Below are 26,508 nucleotides of genomic sequence, written 5' to 3'. Positions count from 1 at the left end.
ATTTCAGCAGTGCAGCTGTATAGATACAGCTGTCTTTCTGCAGTGCGTCTGGTGAAGATGTTCTACGCCGACGGGGGCGGGGGAGGATATTCTCACCCGAGTGACGTAACTTTTGCTGACATAGGCTATGACTACTCTACAGCCTAAGACAACTGTTTTCCACCATCAACACAAAAAAGGTTCCTTAAGAAGGTTAGGCCTCAAATCTGATCCACTTTAGATGTTTAGAAAATTTGTCACCAGTAAATTAACAAAATAACCATTTTTAACTAACAAGGTTTATTCCCAATTCTGTGCTGACATTGCTGTTGATACAACAGGGAAGTTAGCACCATGTTAACTACCAGATCTATTCAAAACATATACAAATTATTGGTCTTACCCAAGTTCTGTCGAAATTCAGATTTCAGTCCAATCTGTAGCAGCTGATTTTCAAACAAAACTCCATTATTTTTACATACAAACCTAGAGAAAGATAGGCACATTTGAAAGATAAGAGTTTATATTTTAACTACAAGACAAATTATTACAAAGCAATCAAAGCCATGGAATTTAAAGGTCTTGTGGTCAGCATAAAGAAGAGAACTGTGGGCCCAAGTGCTCTGAAGTAGTCAGTAAAAAGGACAGACAACAGAAAAATTGTAAATTTAATGCAAATTAATTTATATTCTAGCCCACACCTTCCTTGCAATGTATCATTATTTTAACTATTCAAGTTTATTTCAATGTTATGCTTAAAAAGAAAACAGGGTGGAAACCAAGACACGCAAACATGCTATACAAGGACCAGGCAATAGATTTTTCAATCCAGCATTAATCTAGTGGATTAATGAACTTCAGTTCAGTGTTTCACCTACGAAGCACTTGAAAAAAGTGCACTTGCAATACCAATACCCTTGGCTCTGCCTATCTAATCCCCAGTTACATTTGTTCTCAACCCCAAATGATTGCAAAACGTGGCATACAACTAACACTGATGAAGAGAGGCCTAGCTTTAAAGCAGCATGTGGTATTGCAGGGGAGCACTGAGCTGCACTTGCAAAGTTGTGACAGAGTATATAGCATATGCAACACAGCATTTATAACCAGCTCTGTGCATTACCAGTCTTACTGCATGTCTAGAAAAAACACTGGCTACTTTGAAAAATAGTGGGTTAATACTTAGTTTAATCCCTTGCTTTGTGATTTTTGACTATTTCGTGATAATGCTCTGGAAGTCGCCCATCTTCGCAAGATTTTAGTATTGCTTACTTGTGAATAAGCTCATCAGCATCATGCACAGTATCAGCTGGTTCCTCAGAAACTACCTCAGATGAAGCCAGGTCAGGGCTAATTCAAGCAGCACAAAGGAAGAAAGGAGGTAGCAACAGAGATGGCAAGAGTTATAAATTAGTGTAAAAAAAAAAAAAAAAAGAAAAAAAAAGAGAGCTTAGTCATTTCCTTTATTTCCTCCCTCAGAACAGCACTTTGGGATTTGACAAGGCCTACATTTTTGAACAAAGACACCTTGAGTTAGGTACCTAAATACTTTAGCCATCTAAGCAACTGGATTTTTCAGAGGGGATGTAGTCCCCACTGATGTCAATAAGAATGGAAATGTTCAGCACTTAAAATCATACCACTTTAGGCCTCTAAATCCTTTTTAGACACCTAAGTCCAGGCACCATTGTACAAAAAATTTGGATTAAGTCCACATTTAAGAACGCCCATTAACTTTCATTAGTCTGCATACAGATGCCAGGCCCTCATTGCCACTGGTAGCATTTCTAGTTACAGTTGTGCTTTTCTCAAACTCTAATAAAACTGCACTGCTTGAATGAAAGAACAAGCATTGCCAAAACATTTTAGAACAATCATGCCACAGTAAATACACTGGTAGACTGTCCAGAACATCCCTTAACCAAGTAACAGATTTCCTCCTTAGTTCCACCTTACTACTTATGGAAAAGTGGCAGAGGTTACTGTAGAAGACGCTTAGGTAGTTACTACCTTAGACAAGCACTTTACCAGATGCAATGACTGCAATCAGGATAGAATTCCCGGCAAGGCCAGTCATTTTTCTGCAGCAAATGTCTACATATAAAGCATTAATTCTTCACCCCTGCAGATCACTCCTGAACTACTAGCCTAACACTAAATGAAGAGAAAGGACAGAGAAGAGGTACAGCAGATGCCAGCTCTAAAACATCGTTTAACTTTACTGCCACACACTAAAGGTTACCATGTATGAGCCACTTATATTTGTCTCACACAATCCACTATCTTGCAAGAATGAAATGTTTTAGGATGAAATTTTTCAACTATAGCAAACGGCAGGGCAAGTAGATTGTGCCTGGGCTGGTACTTTCTCCTGGCAATTTTACAGAGCTGTGCTGGAGCACATACTTATCCCTATACTTAATAGGCAGCAGGAACACACAAAGCATGACCGCTGTATACTGCAATGGCTTAGCTGCCCTCCATTACTTTAAAGACTTTGTCCACAGTAGTATTAAATCTTGTTTAGTAGATGTTATAAGCAGAGGTCTGACACAGTGGAAGGTTTTTTTTTTTGTTTTTTTTTTTTAATTAAACACCCTGGTTGACTAGGCAGTCTTAGCTGAAAAACATTTGAATATAGTTAAGTGTTCAATGACAAGAGATTCAGGTTACGTATTCTATTTAATATTAGCTATCCTCACATGCTAGAATTCTGCTAGAAAAAGCTAGCAGTAAGATGGAGCCTCTCATGATATTTACACTGACACCCAAGAATTTAATCTCTTGCGAACAGTGCCTAAAAGCTTTATATTGAGAACTTCACCTAAAATGCTGGTAACAATCAATAAAAGCAGTTATTGATCATTGAATTAAAAAGGCATGCTGGAATGTAGGATAATATGTACTTTTAAATACAAGGGACATTGTGAAGAAGTAAGAATACCTTTACAGAATGAGGCCATTGACTGTAGTTAGATCATAAACAATATATAAAAGCCAAATTAAATATGTCTTCAGGTCTGAGACTGGTTTAATCCATTTGGATAGACTATTTTTAATAGCTCTAGGAGATCTGCTGTCACAGAGACAAAAATTAGCAATAACCTACCCACCTCAGGCCAACAACAGGAATGTGTTACAGATGCAAGGACACAATTGCTAGAGTCCTGCATGGCACAGGAATAAGAAAGGAATTATATTCAATTTAGGCTAGATAATCCAAAATGTGAAATAACAGTTCACTACTACAAACTAATCCATTCATTTCAATATCAGGCTGTAGGTATTAATGTAAGAACAGCTTACCTTATGCACCTAAAACTGAAAGCAATAAAATAGAAATCGTTTACGGCCAGGTCCAAAGTTATCCACTGACCTCATCATTGCCTTTAAGTCTTACTGTACTCAATATAATCTGGATATTAAGCATAAAATAACAAGCTCTAGATTTGCCCATAGGTGATTATATCAGTAAATGAATTCACCTCACATGACATTAAGGAACTTATTCGTAGAAGTAGGACTGACAAAGCTATGTTGTTCTTAAGGGGGAACGGGGGGAGTTTCAGCTGTTTGTACTCTTCATTAGGGTAGGGTGGAAAAGGTGGAAGATAAGAGGCACCACCTACTCCCAACTCAGTTGAGAATTATTTTAATTACCTTGCAAAATTATCTTCAGAGCCAGGAGCAAGAGGTGCAACCACAGAAGCAGAGTCTGAAAATACATCCACCAGCAAACTGCCAGTAGAGGAAGGGGGAGGAGCAGAGCTGGTGAGAGGAGCTGCACCGAGGCCAAGAAGGTCTGCTGATGGAGAAGGAGTCGACTGTAAAAGATAAAATGGAACACTTTAAAGTTGCACTTAACTCATATATATTAATACAAATCCCAAACTGTGCCTCACCCCCCAGTCCCCAATAAAGACTGGCTCAGATTTTTAAAATAGTTTTGTTTGTAGGAAATAAAGACATCTTCCACATGTGGCTATCACCTTGCCCTTTAAATGGCCTCAGACAGGTAGTTTCATATCCAAAAAGCTGCTAGTTTCCCATCACTAGATTTTATCTTCCCATAAAGCCAGTTTTAAACCAGATACCATGAAGAACTAGAGTGCGTTAAGTTACCTCCCTCATTCACCTTTGAACATTAAAAGCAGTACAGGTCAATCTGTACTATTTTGCAAACTTCAACTTTACATAACTCTAATCCAAATTACTTGTGTCCCCCAACCTCACAGACTATTGTGTAAACCTAAATTTCAGGATATTTTGACAAACCCAGATGCCTAAAACTGATCTTTTCCTGAATATTAAAAGCCCTTTCCTTTTAACAAATATAGCTCTTTGCTCATACACTTGAATGTTAAGTTCTGAAGCCATGCACACACTCACAAGTATTGAGACTAATAAGCCAGAAACCAGAGTGCTCCTAAAATTAAAGTTGGTTAAGAAAGGAAATAAAATCTAGAATAAGATTCCCCAACACAAGAAGAGTAACAACATTTAAGTCGCAAATGAAGTAAAATGAACGAGGAGTTCCAGTGGATGGAGAATCTGGCATTAAAAGTTTGATGAACTTGTATTTCTTGGACTGCTGGTTGGGAATTTTCTTCTTCCTCAAAGGGAAGGAGATGGAGAGAAAGATAGTTAACTTTCTCCTGGAAAAGCAATATATTAATAAGTGGACATATCGGAACAATTTACTTTACTTACGTAAACTCCCAGACACAATGTGTACAGGTGTGCCAGTTGTGATTCCGCAGTGAAGATAATGAAAGTTAAATTGGGGCCTTATTATACTGATTTGGAAAGGAAATATTGTCCTTCTCATAGAACTTTACAACATGTGCTGAACAGAGCTAGATTTATTTTTTTCCCTAAAGTTTTAAGTGATTCCACTGAAAAGTTCAAAAAAGTCATAAGCATTTAAAAAGTGACCATTTTTTAAATCGGCAATGGTTATTTGGGACAGATTCTCTGGTGCACAAAGCGAACCTGAAGCAGCTTAAGATCTGTATTGGAGATTTCCATCTACACTGGCAGCTCTACCACCTTTGTGCTGGAACCACACCCCTTCCAGCATAATGGGAGGTAAGGTGGACATCAAGGGTGCGGCATAGGAGATGGCATAGTTGAACAAGGGACCCAATTCTACATTGGAATAAGACCCTTGGTCTTTCACCAGCAGCATAAGTCTACACTACCCCCTGCAAGTTTAATTTATGTTGGGGCTTGGCAGATGAGAACCAGGCAAGCTAGGACTGACTTGCTCTCAGCCTCCTAAGCAGAACCTGGTGCAGTGGAGAATCAAACCAACAACTGCTCTTCAGGTCCATCTAGTTTAATACGGTTAAAAACTTCAACCTTACCACATATATACACAGTACTGACAACACCTCTCATACCCTTCGTCACCACTGATGGTCAAAATGTTCAGCAGTGACCAGTGATTTTGGGTACCCAAGTTGAGACACTTTAAAGGTGCCTCAGTTTGAGTATGGCTGCTCACTTTGAGAATTATGTTAGATCAGGCATCTTAAGTTGGGTACCACCCCTAAAAAATATATTTTAAAAAAATCAAGGCCAATATATATCTGTAGTCACAAGAGGTCTTCTAAATCCACTATGAAAAGCTAATTTGTTGAAGAAGTGTGCTTAAAATTAAACTCCCATTACAGGTAAAGACCAAGTTAGGGAAAAATTTCCATGTTATTGCTTGTCTTTAAAGATGAAAAAAACCAGTGTTAAAATGTGAAGGGAATTAACATCACCAACAGGAAAAAATAATATCAATGCTGTGCTAAAGATATGCATGCAAAGCATTTACTGGCTTGGGTTAAATGTTTATTACTTCCCTTACCATGGGAAGAAAAGCAGCAAGTGATTGTTAATTAGTATTAGGTATGTACTAATGAAAAAAAAATGAGACAGCAGAGTAAGATCCTGCCTTACTGGGAATTCTGAAATATCCAAATGCACTTATGTCAAGAGAAAATTACAATTACCAAACAATAAAAGTAGCCTAGCAACACCGAGGTTTTAAACTATAGTGCAAATTTCATGCAGCAAGAGAACAGGTGGTCTTGAATGGGAGGGACTCTAGTTTGGTGACATTTCTAGTATTTGCAGAGTAGCTATGAGGGAAACCCATGAAAGTATTGCGACATCTATCAAATAACGGAGAGCAGGGGAACATGAGAAATTACAGCAACAGGAGGATTTAGAAACAATTCACTATAGTAAGTATCTGATTATTCATAAAAAGTTTGAATTTCTTAGTTGTCTCTATATCAATGTTTAAGACAACTGGATAGTTAAACTGAAATAGGCATGCATGTTAATAATTCACTCCCAAACCACTTCCTAAAGTAGCGCAGGCCTTGTCATGAATAATTGCAAGCACCAAAAAGCAAAAAAAGTTTTAAGACTTCATGCCTGCAATAGGACTAATTAAAAGACCTCAGAAGTGAAGAATCCTTTAAACAAACAAGGAACTCCTGTCTGAAGGTTGTGGATGGCTAAACGAGAAGAATTCAGACGACAAGGGCGAGGTCTGGGCCCAGTAACGAGTTCAGCCAGTGAACCCTGAAGTGGAGAATCAGGCAAGACTTTCAATGGTATGCAGAAAAAATGTAAAAAAAAAAAAATCAAGTAATCAGCAACAAAACCAAGACTTATGTGTGCTCCACTATTCGCATGTGCTTAGCTTATGCATTCAAATATCAGAGTTGCAAGAGCAGATTTGGTATTACACGCTTAAGTTAAAACAAGGAGTCCGCTGGCACCTTAAAGACTAAGATTTATTTAGGCATAACACATCTGAAGAAGTGGGGCTTTTTACCCATGAAAGCTTATACCCAAATAAATCTGTTAGTCTTCAAGGTGCCACCGGAATCCTTGTTTTTGTAGATACAGACTAACACGGCTACCCCTGATACTTCACAATTAAGTTACGAGCAGACACTTATTTATGTCTACACTAGAATCAGACCAAAAACTGTTTCAGAAGGTAACAGGCTCCCCCACATTCTATTTTTCCATGCAATAAGCAATAAAGTGAAGCTCTTCTATGGTAGAGATGCATAAATTGAAGTTAGTTGATTGGGAAGATGTTGTTTGAAACCTCTCCCTACCATGCTCTCCTCCCTAACACCACAGTATGAAACACTGCATGGTGGAAGAAACAGTATGCAAGAAGGTTGGCTTAATATCCATTCAGAAGAAGATGGAGGACAACATCATCTTGGGATGGAAAACTTGGTCACTAACTTTCAAATACAGTAGAGTTGTACCATTCACTATGAGAGTTCAACAGGGAAAGCACAGTATCTTCACTAAGTCTAAAAGGAGAAGTGTTTAAAAAGATGGGTACGGAATGTGTTACAAGGCTAAGGACAGAATGTTAAAAAAAACTTAGAAAATTAATCCTAATAGTTACAGATTTTGGTTTTGCTTTTAGTCACAAGAGATAATGAATCTCATCTTAGTAGAGTAGACAGCACTCCATCACAAAACCACCTTGCAATTCAGCATAATTGGGAGATACAGAAAAGCCCAGGACTGATGTTGTTTACACTTAAAAGGTAAGTCCTTAAAATGTGCAGCAATTTAACTCAAGTTATGACTTTATATAAATGAATATAAGTAATGGTTAAATCAGTTTAAAGTACATCCACATTAGATTACTTTAAGTACAAAAAAGTGCAGCAGTGTCCTGAATGCTTTGAAACAGAAAAATAAACTGGCAAAAGTCAGTCTATAGTAGAGAAAATTAGAACATCTAGACTTAAAATGTTTCACAGAACTCCATTACAGATAATTAGCTTCTTTCTAAGAGTGTTAATGAAGTTGATTAGAAAAACACACTTTGTCCAAAATTTATCCCAAGAATGGGATGTCAACATTTTCTTTTCAAAATGTTAGGTAAACGTATTTTAACAGTTTCAAAGTAACTATACACAGATCATCAAAAGCACAGAGTCTTGGTCTAATTTGGCCCCACTGACTTCAACTTCTGCAAATTCTACCCACTACTTCCCCCACCTCTGGAATTAAAATCCAGCTTTTCCAGCTACTTTATACAAACATCAGGAGCCTCAAATTTAAGAAATGGTGAATGCACAATACAAGCCACTGAACAAGCAAAATGTTAAGGAATCTCTCCCTCCTAGAAAATCATAATTGGTATTAGATTGGTTATCACAAGTGGTATAATTACTTAAGGAAACATACCACAGTACTGGCATTAACAGGGGTGGATTCAGTGCCTCCATTCACATCAGAGTTCCTCTCCTTTTTGATCTCTTCTAGGTCAGTAACTGTGCCGGGGCCTTTCTTCTTCTTCAGCTTAGCCAGAATGGATGACTCCCTCTCTGGAAATGGAGGCATTTCTTCTAGCACAGTTGCCTTGCCATGAAATAAGCAAATATTAGTTTTCAATACAACACATGTGTCTTCAGACGGGTAGACACTTGCAAGAAAACAGATCACCCCAACCTTTCAAGGCATACACCACTATAGAGTTGCTTCTTGTTGCAGAGCACAGAAATACAGCACCTATGCAACAGACAGCAGCACATTATAGTAGAGAAATAGCTCTGCTATAGTTAAGTTTGAGAGTTGCTTCTTTTAAACAGTAAGCAAGTGCTTTAAAGCCATAAGCTGACTCTGTTTTATTTGCTGTGCCCCATGGGGATGCACAGTCGGGTTTGTGGTCCCAATTTAGGGTCATTTGAGCAAGTGATTCCTGAGATGCAATCCACTTAACAAAACCCATTACATTTATAAAATCACCTGGTTTTGATCCTTCCCAAACTGATATCACCCCTTGGGATTTATCTCAGTAGTGCAGAGCACCCATGTGCCTTTGGAGTAGCAGTACTGAGCGTTAGTAAGTTTACAGCTCCAGGTCAAGTTGACCTAAACTGACAAAACAGTGAAATACACACATGCACCAAGACGAGAGGGTTTGCAGGTTGTTTTTCATCACAGACATAATCGGGTGGCTCAAGGTGACATGCTGTGGACACTAAATCTAAGCAACACTCATGCACTGAGAGTTAAAGTCCTACTTGTGGCAGTTTTTGGAGAATGTGTTATGTAAGTTAGTTGTTCTTTGCCTGCATTTTATGGAGGCTCCTTTTTGAAGTTTTGTTCTGGTTTAAGATATTTTAAAGTGCTCCAAAATCCACATGCAGATTCTGATTTTACTTTAGAAGCAGTCAGTGAAATAAGCACTAGTGATATAGAAGATAATGACTGTGCAGTAAGCATTTGGAGTAATGTAATCATCATGACTTATGCTCCTCAGTCCAGTGTGATCAAAGGAAAGTTGTCACTGGATATTAGCTCAACAGCTTCTTAATACACAGCCATGCTAACATGCAGATTCTTAACTTTTTTGGTGTAGCAACGGAGTATAATGGGGTGGGAATGGGGTTGGAACTGTGAGGTGGAACGTGCAAGGGGTGTTGAAGCAACGCACGGGCTCTACCCTTTTAACAACCTTCACCCATTAGGGCTGTGCTCTGACATAACTATTGAGGGGCTAGCACACACCAAGACAAAAAACCCTTAGGTTACATCTACATTCAAATGCTACAGTGGCACAACTGTGCCACTGTAGTGCTCCAGTGTAGACACTTACTACAGCAATGTGAGGGGTTCAGCAGCCACCACTCTCGTCACCCCCTCTCTAAAGACTGAGTGGTTTCTCACCCCATACCCCCAAAGAATACATTCCATGCCCCCAGTTTCAGAACCTCTTCTGCAGGTAATCCACCTCCCCGAGAAGCAGTAGCTAGGTAGACGGAAGAATTCTTCCATTGATCTAGCACTGTCTACACCAGGGGTTAGGCTGGCTTAATTACATCTCTCAGGATTTGGGTTTTTCACACCCCTGAGAGAGGTAGCTATGCTGTTGTAACTTTTCCGTGTGACCACCCCTTAATGTAAGGAATTATCCAAACACTGATTTTTAAACCCAGTGCAATGTCTAGGGCTTTGATGAAGAATTGAGTTTTTGAAAATATTTTTACTATGATCCTTCAGTGAAATTCCACACCTCTAACTGTTGCTCTTTAGGAGCTCAAAAATGTTGACAGAGCAGAAACAAATTCCTTTTTTTCTTCTTCTTCTTCTTCTATCTGTCTAAAATCTTTGATGCAACATTAAGGTTGCCTGGCGCTGCCTCAAGCCATTCTAGGACATCAAGTTCAGCTACACTAAAACCTCTAAAAATTAAGAAACACACAGAGTTAAGGTATACACCACTCCTGCAAACCAACATTAACTCCGAGTAATGTCTCAATATGCCATAACACATACCACCACTATACCCTTAGAGATGTTACCCAACAGTCTGGGAACAGATCATAATCACTCTAAGACAAAGTTTAAACCTTCTCTTTGTTGAGGCAAAACTCTGGTTTAGATCAATCATAGCAAAAGAGCTACCTACACCTGGTCTGCACTCATACACAGAGGTCACCACCCACAAATCACCCCAGAATTGCTAACTGTTACCACTCCCTCACCTTTGTCATGAGGATTACATCACAGACTTTGCCTTCACTTACATCTCACTTAGTCCTGGAGACTTTATGTCACCAGACTGCTGACAATCCCCATGACAAGACTTCTGTGCATCATTAGTGACACAACCTAAAGAGCTCAAATCTGAGAAGAGTCATTTAACTCAAGGTACACATGAAGCTCTCTTCATCTTACCGTGGCAGCTCTGTCAACCTGCTCCAACTAATCCCTCCCACCATTCAAAACAGCTACACCGAACAATGAACACTTCTGGAGTACACGCAGATAAATGCTGCAATTTGTATCAGTGGAACGTAACAACACACTTTCCCATAGCCCCTTCAAGTCTACCTACTATAGCTCCACTCTTAGTGAGCCATTCCAACGACTACTGCCAGATCCCAGGAGCAGAGTTAAAGCAGGGTTGTCGGGGTGGCATGCATCTTACCTCTATTCTATTTCAGAAATTTATATTTGCATTATACCATATCTGTTCATTTTTTGATTTTCAGAAGTTTGGAATGTAGCAGAACTCGATTGTCTGGAATGGCATAAGACAGTACTGGGCAACCCTAACTTCATTTTAACAAAGTTCTGGGCAGTCCATTTACTGAACAACATCCACTAAAACATTTAAGTGGAATCCTGCCCAGACAGAAGTCACCCACTTGCAAAGACTTTTCCATGTTTAACTCTATGTACCTACCAAGATATCAGTACTAGCAATGGTACTGAGCCTCAGGTATTCAACGGCTCTCTGCTGTAGCTCAACATCAGCATTCTTCAGCTGACTGTCACTGCGCAGTACATCTTGAATGGTAGTTTTGATTTCCGGAAATAGGTTCACAAACTTGATGTAGGTAGACAGAAGCAGTGCACGGGTGGGGACACTACACAGATGAAACTTGGAGTGCAGCAAGTTGAATTGAATCAGAGGACTTAAGGGAAAAAAATATAGTTCTGTTTTCCTGATATCATAATACATATGCATTATTTAATAACAGTTCAACATTCAGCTGTATGTGACTGTAATATTTGAGAGAGAGAGGAGAACTCATTGTAAAGAGATGCATTGAGATTCCATGATAAACAATTATAGTATTTTAAGTCTGTTTTAGAAGAAGGTGTTCTCACCTGGATCTTGGGTCACCAGCAATTAGATTTCCAAATTCTCCCAGGATGTAACCACCTACTTTTACCAGATTTTCATGGCATGCTGGTGCCTGAAGGGCCTGTAAAAGACCATTCAGTCAAAACCACTGGACAAAGAAAAAATCAATCAAGAATCAATGACACAACCAAACGAAAGACTATTATTCTACTCTAGACAATATCACTATAGTGATGCTACATTACTCTACAAATTTTAGGAAAACGGTCCTCAAGCATGAACCACAAAGCATTTGCACAGGTTTGCAAAGAGCTGCCAGGTCACATTATCTCCTATGAGTACAAAGTGGAATATGCATATGTAAGCAGTACACACACATGAAATAGAAGCAATGGGGCAAGGGAAAGTTATTGACTGGTAATTCTGTTAGTTTCCTATTAGTGGTTCTGTTGTGTGGTGTGTGGTTGCTGGTGAGTATTTGCTTCAGGTTGGGGGGCTGTCTGTAAGCAAGGACTGGCCTGTCTCCCAAGATCTGTGAGAGTGATAGGGTCGTCCTTCAGGATAGCTTGTAGATACTTGGTGATGCGTTGGAGAGGTTTTAATTGGGGGCTGAAGGCGATGGTTAGTGGTGTTCTCTTATTTTCTTTGTTGGGCCTGTCCTGTAGTAGGTAACTTCTGGGTACTCTTCTGGCTCTGTCAATCTGTTTCTTCACTTCAGCAAGTGGGTACTGTAGTTGTAAGAACGCTTGACAGAGATCTGGTAAGTGTTTGTCTCTGTCTGAGGGGTTGGAGCAAATGCGATTGTATCATAGAGCTTGGCTGTAGACAATGGATCGTGTGGTGTGGTCTGGATGAAAGCTGGAAGCATGTAGGTAGGAATAGCGGTCAGTAGGTTTCCGGTATAGGGTGGTGTTTATGTGACCATCACTTATTAGCGCCACAGCGTCCAGGAAGTGGATCTCTTGTGTGGACTGGTCCAAGCTGAGGTTGATGGTGAGATCGAAATACTGAAGCAAATACTCACCAGCAACCACACACCACACAACAGAACCACTAACCCAGGAACCTATCCTTGCAACAAAGCCCGTTGCCAACTGTGTCCACATATCTATTCAGGGGACACCATCATAGGGCCTAATCACATCAGCCGCACTATCAGAGGCTCGTTCACCTGCACATCTACCAACGTGATCTATGCCATCATGTGCCAGCAATGCCCCTCTGCCATGTACATTGGTCAAACTGGACAGTCTCTACGTAAAAGAATAAATGGACACAAATCAGATGTCAAGAATTATAACATTCAAAAACCAGTTGGAGAACACTTCAATCTCTCTGGTCACTCGATTACAGACCTAAAAGTTGCAATTCTTCAACAAAAAAAACTTCAAATACAGACTCCAACGAGAGACTGCTGAATTGGAATGAATTTGCAAACTGGATACAACTAACTTAGGCTTGAATAGAGATTGGGAGTGGATGGGTCATTACACAAAGTAAAACTATTTCCCCATGTTTATCCCCCTCCCCCCACTGTTTCTCAGACGTTCTTGTCAACTGCTGGAAATGCGCCACCTTGATTATCACTACAAAAGGTTTCTCTCCCCTCCAGCTCTCCTGCTGGTAATAGCTCACCTTAAGTGATCACTCTCGTTACAGTGTGTATGGTAACACCCACTGTTTCATGTTCTCTATGTATATAAATCTCCCCACTGTATTTTCCACTGAATGCATCCGATGAAGTGAGCTGTAGCTCACGAAAGCTTACGCTCAAATAAATTTTAGTCTCTAAGGTGCCACAAGTACTCCTTTATCCTACAGTAGAGAATTATAGGATAGTGTTCTATGGTGCCACCTACTGGGAAGGAAGGAGCTAAAAAAAGTGTGAAAGTTCTCATCTGTGAAGTGAAGGCTTCCCTAGTTAAATGGCCTCTAAAACTCAGGATGAGGCATACCAGCCTAAGTGCAACCTCAGACCCACCTAAAAATATTAATCTGTAACCTTTCCCTTCATACAGCCTTAAAACAGTTGTTCAGCTTCTTCTGAACTTGAGAACATGCTCAATATCCAAACAAGATCAGCACTGTGTCATAGGGATACGGGTGAATATACTACTTCGTAAAGGGGGAAATCCAGTATTCCTCTTTGGAATGAATCCCCAAGGATGCTGAAAATCCACCTTTCTAGAAAGAAAGGTGGGCAAGAAGAAATGGGAAAGTTCAACCACCTCATTTGGACAAGGTCACAGCAATAAGGCAGAACTCAAACAGGACACCCATCAGAACCTGCAGGAGGATGGTCAGATCCCATTAAGGTATCACTGAATGCATTACAGGTCTTTGAGATTGTTCTTGAAATTGTCTATGAACTCCCAGCATACTGGAACTAGCCAGACAAGGCAGCAGCATCCCTGGTATCACAGCAAGTGATGAAGATCTTCCAGATCTGAGACTAAGCGTGAGACAAGCCCAACCCAAAAGGTGGTTGCAGAACACAGGTCCCAGAAAGAACAAGTCTGGAATCTCAGGCAATGTCCAATGGGAGCGGGGGGTAACCACTAAGCTCATCAGGTTTAAAATCCAGTAGGAACTGAGTCGCTACAGAGCCAGTGAAATCATAACTGCTATTTCAGGATCTCATCTCAACACCCACCAGGAGGTAAGAGTCATAGTATCTGATACAACAGTCAGCAAGGAGCGGTGGTGGCTCAGTCCCCATGCTGGAAGCTGCTTCAGACTTCATTTCTGCCCTTGTTTATTTTTTCCCTAATTTCATGGAGCCCTGACAGGGCAGCATGAAGAGAAGGAGACGCAGGAGGAAGACAGCAGGAAAGAATGCGAAGACTCTATGCTTTTAAGCTGAGGAGGAAAAGCAAGCTACGAGACATCTGTCTGCGGCATGTGCAATCTGGGGTGCAAGTTCATGACTGTCTCCCTGCTTCCAAGCAGGCAGCACCCTAATGCTGTGTCCCCTACTCCACTATCATAGAAAGGAATAGGTGAGGTACAACAATGAACACAACAACATTTCTGAAAAGCAATTCAAGGTTACATTTCTGTATGTGTGATCTGACTGTATGTAAAAAAGGGATAAGTCGTCGATACCATCTAATATAATGGAGGAAATCCACTGATTGTTTTAAACTTGCTAAAGTCTCACTTTTACTAGATATTACCTTTATAAAATACCTTCAGATGTACTTTGATTAAAGAGCATGGACTATCAATATCACCAGAAAGGTGTTTAAAAATAGAAACTTTCGAAGTAACAAATCCTCCAGGTCTTGTGACATTACCTATGAAAACCAAATCAGAAATAGAAGTTTCCTACTGATTTTGGTCTCTGGCAAGACCATTCACTGATTCAAGACACAAAGCTTCAGCAGTGCGTGACTGAAGTCATTCTTCTTTTTCAAGCACTGCCATTTAATTGCCATCAACATATCATGGGAATGGCTAATGAGAATAGAGTTATTAATTAGATAATATTGTGTGTAGTTTGCACTTCCATACAGAAGCAGAGGGTCTTTCCATCTTGGAAGTGTAAAAACTGTCATTCTTACCTCAAAGACGGTCTTTGCTGCATATCCTTGCACATCATCCCTGTTAATCACAATCTGAATAACTCTGTACCACACCTCTTCACTGACGTAGTCTCCGGCAATACGAATCAAATTCAAGATTGTATCCACATACCAGGTATAATCCACTGCATACTTCTCAGCTAGAATTGCAACCTTCAGCACCTGAGCAAAACAAGAAACTGAAGTAAACCTAAAGAAATCTACAATGAATGAGTATCCTTAGCAAAAAGGCATGATCCAAGCCAAGAAGTTACTGTGAAGCGCTGTTCACTGAAATAAGCGTTGAGTCGAGGAGGAATGTAGAAAACAGCGTATCTAATAACAGGGTTCCAGAAATCCTTGCTCAAATAAAATCCTTATTGATGTTAGTGTCAGTTTTGCCTGAATATTCGCTTGGGCAATTAGTAAAGGCAGGCCAAACAACGTAGAAAAATATAGTTAATAAGATTTGAACCATTTAAGACCCATGTATCTGAAAATCAGAGGGCATTTGTTATACACACAGCACCTGGATGAGGTATCTGTAACAGCATTTCTTGAGAGAAGAGTAAACAAGTTAAAGCAGACTATGGTATCCTTGAGCTGTATAATTAATAAATTAATCCAGGTTGCTGACAGAATAGGACAGAACGAGTGAGATCTTTGATCAATTTAAACCAGCCAATTAAAGATTCTTGATCAGATAACTCAATTTGTTGCAGTTGTACAGAGGAAAAAATATTCCCAGATTACCAGCATATAAAACACTCTCATACCCCGGGTAAAGCCTTAAAGCAGGGGTGGGCACACTTTTTGGCCCGAGGGCCACATCGGGGTTGCAAAACTGTATGGAGGACCTGGTAAGGAAGGCTGACCCCTCCCACTTCCCGCTCCCTGACTGCCCCCCTCAGAACTCCCGACCCATCCAACCCCCACTGCTCCCTGTCCCCTGACCACCCCCTCCTGGGACCCCCCGGCCCCTGACAGGCCCCTCCGGGACTCCCACCCCCTATCCAACCCCCCTACTCCCTGACTGCCCCGACCCCTACCCACACCCTGACAGGCCCTCCGGGATTCCCACACTTATCCAACTCCCCCTGTTCCCCATCCCCTGACTGCCCCCCAGGACCCCCTGCCCCTTATCCAACCCCCCAGCCCCAGCTCCCTTACCATGCCGCTCAGAGCGGCATGTCTGGCAGCCGCGCCGCCCTGCAGAAGCGTGCAGCCCCACTGCCCAGCGGCATGACTGCAGGGGAGGAGCTGAGGTCTAGCCTCCCCGGCCAGGACAGTCCCGCGGGCCAAATGTGGCCCGTAGTTTGCCCACCTCTGCCTTAAAGGGTTATAGCTGTGAGTTGGTTCTGGAGGCCACTACTTAATACTACATCAAGTACCCAAGAATAGATATTTCAATTACTAATCTTCACTCAAATCTTCCCAGCATGTTTAGGGTGCTAAGAAAATATACCTGAGCACTTTCCCTCCACTTTAACTCTCACCTCATATAAAGTATTGATTTCCAGGAAGTACTCTGGATTGAAAGACAGTTCTATGTTTTGGAACAATTAGAGTATTACATACAGACATACTATAAAAATTAGCACTTTGTTTAAAAACTTAGTGTGATTAAATCAAACTAGAGTTCTGCTGTATATCATACAATTTAACACTAATCTAACAAATACAAAATCTTGAGGCCAGTGAAGGAAATTTGACAGTATAGTACGCAGTTCTACACCATCCAGAATTTGAGAACAAAGTTTCATTTTTAATATCACACTCCTCCCAAGGACAAAACACATAATTCTAACAATAAAAAGCTGAATTATTAGACTACAACCACCTTTCAGATCTCATTTTTAGTTTTTGCTACCTTGAAAATATCTTTAATAGAGAGCAATTACACAACATCCAACAGCATACTGCGTTTTCCAACACAGGCTAATTGAGATTGGCAAAGGGGGCACAAATAACTCACAATTTCTTCTCTAATTGAATAATCAGCAGTCTCCAAGTAATTTAGCATTTCGGCCACAATCTGCTGGGCATTGCTTCGGTCACACATGGCATACAGGAGGTCTACTGCTCTTTGTCTTACACTCACATCCCTTTCAGTCTGTAAGAGAAGCCATAATGTTCACTCAAAGTAGAAGTTCTACGGAAAATCATGTGACAGGCAAGAGAATCCAAAATTATTTCAGCTCCCATTTGCAATTCATGTAATTTACTGAAGAGATGCAGCTTCCCTATTGAACACTGAATTACTGTTAAGGATTGATTGTAACAATTGCCACAGTTATCTGTGTTATTCCTACACAGAAGTACTATGCAAGTTCATTCTGCAACCAAGAACCTAGGAGTGCACTGTATTTCCAGTAATACAAGCTGCTTGCTTCATTCCTACCTCCATCAAGCATCAAGGTAAGGGATTAGCTGAGGTCTATTTATCTATTTTGGGCAAGAGTGATTGTGTAAAAGTTATTTTATAGTTAGTGCACTTTGTTTTTCTATGTATATTTTAAAACGTGTAGAAGTGCCTGAAGGATGGGAAAGGCACTTAGTATAAAATGACATATCAAACCCTACCAAGTAATGCAGAGATAGTACTGATCCATTTAATCCTTATGGCCTATTACCTTTTTGTATAGAACTAAGCATTTGCCACCTTATGGGACATGAATGAGCATTACTAAGATTGTCAAGCTGTCAGAACAAGGGGAAATTAACTAGCTATCTGGAGGTTTTAAATCAGACTTATTCAGCATTAATGGAAGTTGCAGTTAAATGCATTAAGGGTACTTGTTGTGACAAACTGGGGCATGTAGCCCACCTTATGAATCTAGAAGAAAATAATTAATATACTTCAGAGGTGCTACTGGACAGAACACTGAAGAAATCAAGATATCTGATAAAAACCAATTCTGTACTGTGTTTTGAATTTGTTGCCCTTGTGTCGAATTCATTAGCAGGTTTTTACTCAGTGGATGTCTGAATTGCAACTGAGCCTAGAGTAGTGGGGTTTGAGGCACAAACATCCGTCCACCGATAAAAACCTGCAAGAATGTACGTTACAGACTACTGCTTCCTTCCTTTTCAAGTCTTGTCTCCTGACATTTGAATGTTATTATAGTGTGGCTAAAGTAAGAAAACTCATGACATGACTACTCTGAGAAGTAAGAGCACTGATGAGCTTAGCACAAGGGCAACAGATTCAAAACTGATGCAGAACATATACCAGAATTCTTAAACCTTGATATTTACCTTCAATGCATTGATAACTGTTTCTATATGAGTTTTCACGGCTTCGTGGGAAAATTCAGAGCTGGCAAGCGTGCACATGCTTTCCAGTGCTAGATAACGCAGATTAGTTTCCCGGTGCTGCAAGAACTGACCTAGTTGGTTACAGGCACGGACTAGCAGGTTTGGCTCACTGCACAGAACAGGAGAGAAAGTGAAAGAGGGTAAAAAGCAACAAATTAGAAAAATATTATAAGAATGCTAGGTAATTACTCCACAAGAGGAGTGTGCATCAGAACTGGAATGATAAAGGGATAAGAATCAAACAAACTACTCAAGTGTCCCTACGGAGATAGTAAGTGCACATCTATGAACGGCAGAAGGTAATTAAGTTTTCAGATATTGTAAACATTCATAGCCTCTCTCTAGATTATAGAAGTGGGTTAAGACTACAAACAGGGCCCAGATCCACCAACTCAGGGGCTATTTCTCAAACACCAAAACAATCAATTCTCCGGTGCACCATTCCATACCCCCCAAGTATTGTTCCAATCAAAATATATCCAGCTGCCCCCAACTAAGGCATGTAATTTCCTGCATTATGCAGATGAATGCAGGACTCACACAGATACACTCCTCCTCCCATTCATTACCAGATGACTAAAAACTGTTTTCCTCCTTCATGGAGGCATCCTGTGCAATTTCCACATTAAAAAATATCAAACCTGTATTTTATTGTGATGGTGAGTAAATATGGAACACAGGATCCCAGGAGGCTACACAGGGCAGCTCAGACTACCATAAAAGCATAACCCTGATAGATATATCTTGGTATTGAAGCAGAAACCAATGTAGTTTTATTGCCAGATAAAGAAGTTTATCCAAGATACAGCCCAGCCCAGATTGTCTGAAGCCTTGTTGGCCCCCAAGCAGTTATTCAGTTTTTAAATTAAGTACAATTTAAGTATCTGAAATTTACTGAAGAAATTTAGTATAGCATAAACGAGGGGTGGGCAAACTTTTTGGCCCAAGGGCCACATCTGGGTTGCGCAACTGTATGGAGGGCTGGGTAGGGAGGGCTGTGCCTCCCCAAACAGCCTGACCCCTGCCCCCTATCCGCCCCCTCCCACTTTCCACCCCGACTGCCCCCTCAGAACCCCCAACCAATCCAACCCTACTACTCCCTGACTGCTCCAACCCCTATCCACACCCCCGCCCCCTGACAGCGCCCCAGAACTCCCATCCCCTATCCAACCGCCCTCTTCTCCTCATCCCCTGACCGCCCCCTCCTGGGACCCCTTGCCCCTAACTGCCCCCCAGGATCCCACCCCCTTATCCAACGCCCCTGCTCCCTGTCCCCTGACTGCCCTCCCGACCCCTATCCACACCCCTGCCCCCTGACAGGCCCCCCGGGACTCCCACCCCCAACCCTCCCTGTTCCCTATTCCCTGACCGCCCCCCCAGAACCTCCGCCCCATCCAAACGCCCCACACTCCCCGACTGCCCCCCAGGACCCCCAGCTCCCTTACCAGGAGCTCGCAGCTGCGCTCCCAACGCTGCCCAGTAGGAGCGGCAGGCCAGAGCGCTGCCTGTGCGGCGGCGTCACTGCGGGGAGGGGGGGACAGCGGGGGAGAACCTACCACTAATCTGCTTCCCACTTAAACAGTTCTCCACCCCTACAATTAACATCCTTCCTCCCACCTCCCCCCAACTTTCCAGTGAAAATGGTAAGGAGGATTAAGTTTTCAGTGAAACCTAAAGATCATGAGGTTTGGGACTAGCCTCCCCGGCCGGGAGCTCAGAGGCTGGGCAGGACGGTCCCGTAGGCCGGATGTGGCCCGCGGGCTGTAGTTTGCCCACATCTGGCATAAACAGTCAAGACTCCATATAGATATTCATGCAATTAAGTGTTAGAATGGATTTTCATCTATACTAGGACTCAGAAATAGTAGACCTGCTGTAGTTGCTTGGCATTTTAGCATTTTTGCAGCAGCAAAGACAGCTAAAAAAGGTGAATATAAGACTTTGCTTCCACTATGGATAATACGGACTCAGCTTGTACAAACTGAATAGTGTTTTTCAGTAGAGTTATGGTTATGCATTATTCAAAGGCGAACAAGACGCAAAAGCTAAAATGATGGCCCATTTTGAAGCCAAAACCATTCTCAAACCAGTGAGCATGCAATATCTGTGTGCAGGCAGCTTAAGCACAAGTCTATCATCAAACTGAGTGGACTGCAAAAATAATTTTTTCAAGTTTACAAGATAACCCTACGGGTACACATTTACATGAGGAGAAAGCTATACTCTTGCTCAATGAATATGATTTTATGTATTTCATGTGTCCTTTGTGTATATTCTTTCAAGTGACCAGGGTTCAACTGTACTCTTTAAAATCTAAACGGAGACAGTTATCATAAAATCGCAGGTTACAGGTAGTAATTTTCAGGAGATGGTAATAGAAAATGAAACTGCATTTTATTAGAAGGTAAATTAATGTTAAGGACAATGTCAAGTGTGGTAGCCTTAAGCGTTGCACTACAAGTAGCAGACTCACCTGTCATGGTGTATAATTAAGCTTATTGCCTCAAACAACACAGCATTCTTTGCATTTGAGTGTTGCACTTTCTTAGATTTTGGGGGCTCTTGAGCTTTGTTAAGGATAGTTTCCAGACATTCTGTGAGACGACCTCGCACCGCAGCATCTTCTGGAGGAAACAAGACAAACTGTTGGACAACTTCATTTTGCTCAACACTACTGATTAAATACCCAACCTTGCCGTAAGATGAAGTTATTCCCCAACTGAGAAGAAAATTGTTGGTGTCAGCACTAAGTTTACAGAAGAACTCTCTGAACATAAGGGTGGAATTGGAAGACTCCCGACGTTGCATGGAACAGCGTTGGCAACTAACATGATTCTTTACCCCATTACCTGGAGGTGGATAGCACTGTAACAACCTCAAAAGCTTTACAGACAACCAAGGAGCAGGGACAAAATAATAGGTATAATCCTGCAGATCAGTTGATGCAGATGTCACAATCTGTAAAAACACAAAATCAGCATCTGAATGACAGAAGTTCATAAGATCTGACATTATGAAAATGTCCACTGTTCTTTTTAAGTACCGATACAACGTGTAAATGAACTTACAGTTAGACATAACAAATTTTAATAGTATATAAAGGCAAAGTATAAGTTTCATTTTTAGTAGGCTGAACAAATCACCTAATAAGGATTAATGTGCAAGTAATACAATAAGTAATTCAAAAATCAATATATCTAAATAAGACATTGAAAAATATCAGTTGTACCAATATCAGTAATCAATAACTCTACCAATTTGAAAGGTCTTATATTTAGTTTTATAGGACTAAACAAGCCTAATTTAATAAAGACTAAAAAGCGTTTGTTCGAAAACAGATGAGTGAGAAAAAAAAAAAATCACGCACCCATGCACCAGCAGATGGTACAGATAGTGGCAAAGTGAACCCTTAATGGATTCATATGCTTCAGATTGATATTGCAAAAAATCAGCAGCGCTTCTCTTTTTCAGGATTTATTAATTTCATTTTGGGAAAGTAATTTTTGGCAATTTTGAGGTTTTTTTTTAGTTATTCAAAATTCAGGTTTTTCAGGGCTCTCTTTACCTGCAGAGTAATTGTTGAAATGTTCCCTAGTCTACTTGAATGTAGTACTACTTAAAACAGAATTATGTTAAAATGTACTAGGTAACCTTTAGTGCACACCAGCAGGGTCTACACAGACTAATGAATGCACAACACATTAGCCACTTTAGAAGTCCACATTACTGTCTGTGTAGACAAAACCATAGATACAAATAATCATTTCTTGTATTTTTCTGGTGATTATTGGATAAACACCAATTTCATTTTTTTGCATTAGTGGTGTTTTATCAGTGTTCAGCAATTAAAACCCAAAATCAGAAGCCCTAAATATCAGATACAGAAGTGCCTTGTGGAGTTCACGACCTCTCATCCATTTTCCCAAGAAAGTTTGTACTGTAGAATCTTTTCTACTGTTTATCAAAATATTTTGAACCTATGTAGAACAAGATTTCTCTCGGTTCATTCGCCATCCGACAGCAAGGCTGGGAGACAGAGGGAATTCAGATCTGGTGCAAAATTGACCTTTTGTTTGGTAACATGAGATCTGGAATCAGAGGCAATGATCTTAGGCGGCAGATTGTGTATCTCCTACCCTGGTACCATTAATATAATCTTTGCACAGTACTGCCTGATCTTGTGTAAGACCCTCAGGAATAAACACAGAATAGGTGGGTTTGTATATATTGGGTCCTTGACCATCAAGTTAGAAAAGCAACCAAAAGAGAGCCTGGGATGATAAATCTCTCTAGAACAGAAGACCTGACACTTGTGTACTGTTGTATATCACAAACAGGTCCACGCAATGGTAGCCGTAATCCAAAACACCAAACAATCAATTATCTGGTGCAACATTCCATTTTTGAGTGAGTCTGATCTCCCACTTGTGATTGGAGGTGAACTAGCCACTTAGCTTGCCCCCTAGGCTGTCCTGCAGATTGTGTAAGCATACTTGAAGTGTTTCTTTCTAGAGGTTTGGGTTTATATGTTGGAGACAAGTATTAACATTTGAGAAGAGAACAAACCGGAAAAATCAGTAAATAAGTTACCCAGCAATACTGCGAAGTCCACTGAAAGACTAGTACAAATGGAGATCTGAAATCTGCCACTTATGCAAGATAGAATTCCTGGCAATTCTTTTAGAGGAGTGGGTACTTAACCAGCTCAAAAGTCTGATGTGTCTCCACATGCTGTAATAGAATCGTTTCCTTATGTGAAGTTGGCTGGACATGAAGGGGAAATAATTTGTAGTAAATAGTAAAATAAAATATGTCACTGCTTACAGTTAAATTATGCACCAGTGGATTTCTTCATCTTTAAGGACATAGGTGACAAGAGGAAATGTTTATGGACGTTCAGTTCATCAGCAACAGACCAATAAAATATTAACGTAAGAAGGGCTATACAAGCACTTTGCAAACATTACTATTCAACAGAGACTGAAATCACTTGCAGAAGCAATACAGCAAGTTTGTTTCTGAGTAACCTGTAACCCAAGTCTGTTAACTCAGTCCAAGTGAATCTGATCAAGAAAGTTAAGCAGCCCTGGTTACATTTCTCTGCGGCTGTTTAATGAGACTTACTCTGCTTAGCCTAGAGACAGCCAAAGATACTGAAGTTTTAAACTCTTCTGGGTTCTTCTGTGCCAAAGTAGTGATAAGACTGGTAGCAGCAGTAACCACACCCTGGAAGAAAACAGAATTACTAACGTTTTTGTTCAAATATCAAATATTTAACATGTGCAATTGTTTAAAAGCGTCGAATGAAAGACGGACATTTGTTATGTACCAGACACACAAATCTATCCTTAAGTTTACACTAAGGAAGATTATACTATACTATTAAGCCTAAAAGCCAAAATTCAGTTTGCATTAATCCACAGTTGTAAGTGATACCTTAAAATAAGCTAACTGGCTTTTATCAATTTTTTTCCAAGTAGGAAAAGGAAAGGAAGTGAGACTTCTTGGATACTTCCTCTTATCCACCCTCACTCCACTACACGGCCCCAGAATTGGTAACCCTCCCTTTTGGCCAAAAGCTGAAATGATTACTATTTACGTTTGGCATCCCAGAAGAAATAATGCTATGATAAGCTTACCAAATGCTGGTCATTGAGAAGATGCACCACCCTGGATGTCCAATCTCCCATGGGAACAAAGTCAGGAGAAGTTCTATACAAACGCAGCAAGCACAAGGCAGCACTCTGCTTCACACTATCCATGGTGTCTCTGCAAGATAACACCTCTTTTCAGCCCAAATTAAGAGTCTTGGTACTATACAATGGACCAGTATCTGGTCATGCTTTTCACAGGCCGCTAAACACTATTATCCAGAAGTAAACAAGAATGGAAACCAGCACAAGGGTTTTGTTGTTTTTTTTATTAGAAGTATTAGATCCCCAAGTTAATTATTTAAATTACTTTCAACTACTTTAAATTTGTTATTAAGTACTTTGATAAGTGGTTTAAAAATTTGGCTAGTTACACGAGTTAACTACCTAGTTTAACTTCTGTATCCTTTGCTAAACACTATTTGGCAACATAAAAGCAATAGTGAGACAACACTCCCTCGTCTTCTAAAGCAACAGTACACAGGAGATTTTTCTTGACTCTACAGCTGGAAGTACACTAGTGTTAGAGATGTGATAAGTCTAGGGTAAAGCAATACCAATGATATTCAGTCAGAATACATTTGAAATTAGAGAAGGGATGAGAGTGAAACCAGGATCTCAAGCTAGATGTTTGTAGTTGAAAAATGGTTTACAAATATTGTATGACCTTTATTTCCCAGAGAAGAGATACCGAAAGATTCTGTCTGGAGAGCACCATCAAACTTCATATACTTAATTTGCCTTGTCCGTTAAGAATAACTCACAATCTTTAGGAAACGTGATTCATGAACAAGCTAATACATTTAAATTTCTAGGGCATTACTTGATTTCTGTAGTGCTAGACTGCTTGATAACACATTATGGAACTAAAGGTATTCCTTTCAGCCACATGATGTAAGACAAAATTAAATGCAGTCCTTTATCCGATGGGGAGCTGGTAGCGAATCCTAAATTTAGATTATTTAATATGAAAATCTGAATAACTTTTGAAATTCAGCAAGGACAAAACCCTGAGGGTTTTGCTTGTCTCACGAAATTCTGTTCAGGCTTGGCTGAGCTCTGCAATGTTCAATCACCATTTATTTAGCTTCTGTTGCTTGTGTACATCAGAAAAGTCAAAGTAACTGACTATGATTATTCTAACAAGCCAGCCCCATGCTGGTGTTGCCACAGCAACATTATCACCACAACACTGCTCTAGGAGCAACTGGAAAATGCCAGAGCATGTGTGGAAGTGACCAGGGAGAAGAAAAGGAAGAAGAGAGCCTTGCAGAGCCTGCTCCCTTCAGATCCAGTAAATGACCCAGTGTCCCATCCTCCTTTGGGTACCAACACATGAGGCAGAAGCTCGAGGACCGCCTATAAAAGGATGGTGAATCCCCTGATGAAGGTACATGATAGGGGATTGTTAGCTGCACACAATGAAAATAGGTAGAAATAAAAAAAAACAATAATAATAAAAAAACCACTGAGGAAGCTGCATACAAAGAATCTTTGGAAGAATGGTTTTTAAGTGGCAAAGTCAAGCTCTTAAGTTAGAAAATGACAGATTTACAATTGCACATGCACAGTTAGGGTTGCATGTGCATTGTGATGCAATTTCTAGTTATATGATCATATGCAACTTTTTCCACAGGATCCTTGGTGTATTCAGTGCACAGAACGAACAAAGCCAGACTTAATCTTGCACAAGCAAGTACATCTGGCACTATCTGGAGGGCTTGACTTTACAACCCAATTGTCTTTTTAGTATGCAATACATTCAATTATTTTTCTATTACAATGATGAGAGGTGAATGAGGCAACCAAAACTCTAGTTAGTATTTCAAAGAAATGTATGAGAAGGATCCATACAAATTAAGAATACTTAATACTAATAAAGAAAGCAGAAATGAACTGAATTACTACCTGAAGGTTTTCATTTCTTTTAAGTCCTGAGAATTCTCATGGACATAGGCCTAGTCCTATGATCATAATTTCTCATTACACAGTTATTAGGTGAACTCCAGTCAGATAATAGTTGCAAAACTTTTGTTTTGGCCACAGTCTTGCTGGGCAAAACAGGGAAAAAAGATTAGTGGCAATTTAAAAGAAAACAGCCACTCAAATGATTTCCTGTGGATATAAAACTTTGCCTATCCCTATGTACACCTAGAAAGGAAATGTGGATTTTGGAGGAAGCTGGAATATATGGTGCAAGAAAAGTTTTCACCTTCCTAATAAAATCATAGACAGCAATAATGAGTTTCCAATGGAGTACATTTCTAATAAGGAAATCTGTAGTTGAGGTATGGTGTTTTCAGATTCATTCACTGCCCATTTTAATAGGATTTATCTGAACAGGAAAAAGGGAACA

At 40.3% G+C, this 26,508-nt stretch overlaps 1 protein-coding gene across 8 annotated transcripts in view; it reads right to left on the bottom strand.

The window, feature by feature from the left end:
* Positions 1 to 26,508, bottom strand: part of AP2A2 (adaptor related protein complex 2 subunit alpha 2) — a 102,727-nt gene that overhangs the window by 16,108 nt on the left and 60,111 nt on the right. For 3 of the 8 annotated variants that reach the window (XM_037899603.2, XM_037899606.2, XM_043547938.1), the window contains 13 exons: positions 24,141 to 24,270; positions 23,626 to 23,727; positions 21,351 to 21,459; positions 20,975 to 21,125; positions 18,442 to 18,610; positions 17,159 to 17,296; positions 15,184 to 15,366; positions 11,644 to 11,741; positions 11,216 to 11,447; positions 8,209 to 8,382; positions 3,640 to 3,803; positions 1,252 to 1,329; positions 383 to 465 (listed from right to left, as the gene is read on the bottom strand). In XM_037899603.2, coding sequence (XP_037755531.1) covers positions 383 to 465; positions 1,252 to 1,329; positions 3,640 to 3,803; positions 8,209 to 8,382; positions 11,216 to 11,447; positions 11,644 to 11,741; positions 15,184 to 15,366; positions 17,159 to 17,296; positions 18,442 to 18,610; positions 20,975 to 21,125; positions 21,351 to 21,459; positions 23,626 to 23,727; positions 24,141 to 24,270 — 1,811 coding nt within the window. Of the gene's footprint in view, positions 1 to 382; positions 466 to 1,251; positions 1,330 to 3,639; positions 3,804 to 8,208; positions 8,383 to 11,215; positions 11,448 to 11,643; positions 11,742 to 15,183; positions 15,367 to 17,158; positions 17,297 to 18,441; positions 18,611 to 20,974; positions 21,460 to 23,625; positions 23,728 to 24,140; positions 24,271 to 26,508 lie in introns of all 8 variants that reach the window. The other 5 variants (XM_037899605.2, XM_007059724.4, XM_007059725.4 and 2 more) reach the window with 5 other exon arrangements.

This window comes from Chelonia mydas, chromosome 6 (assembly GCF_015237465.2).
Source record: "Chelonia mydas isolate rCheMyd1 chromosome 6, rCheMyd1.pri.v2, whole genome shotgun sequence".
In the NCBI taxonomy this organism is placed as follows: Eukaryota; Metazoa; Chordata; order Testudines; family Cheloniidae; genus Chelonia; species Chelonia mydas.
This window is presented reverse-complemented; position numbering and strand designations above follow the sequence as displayed.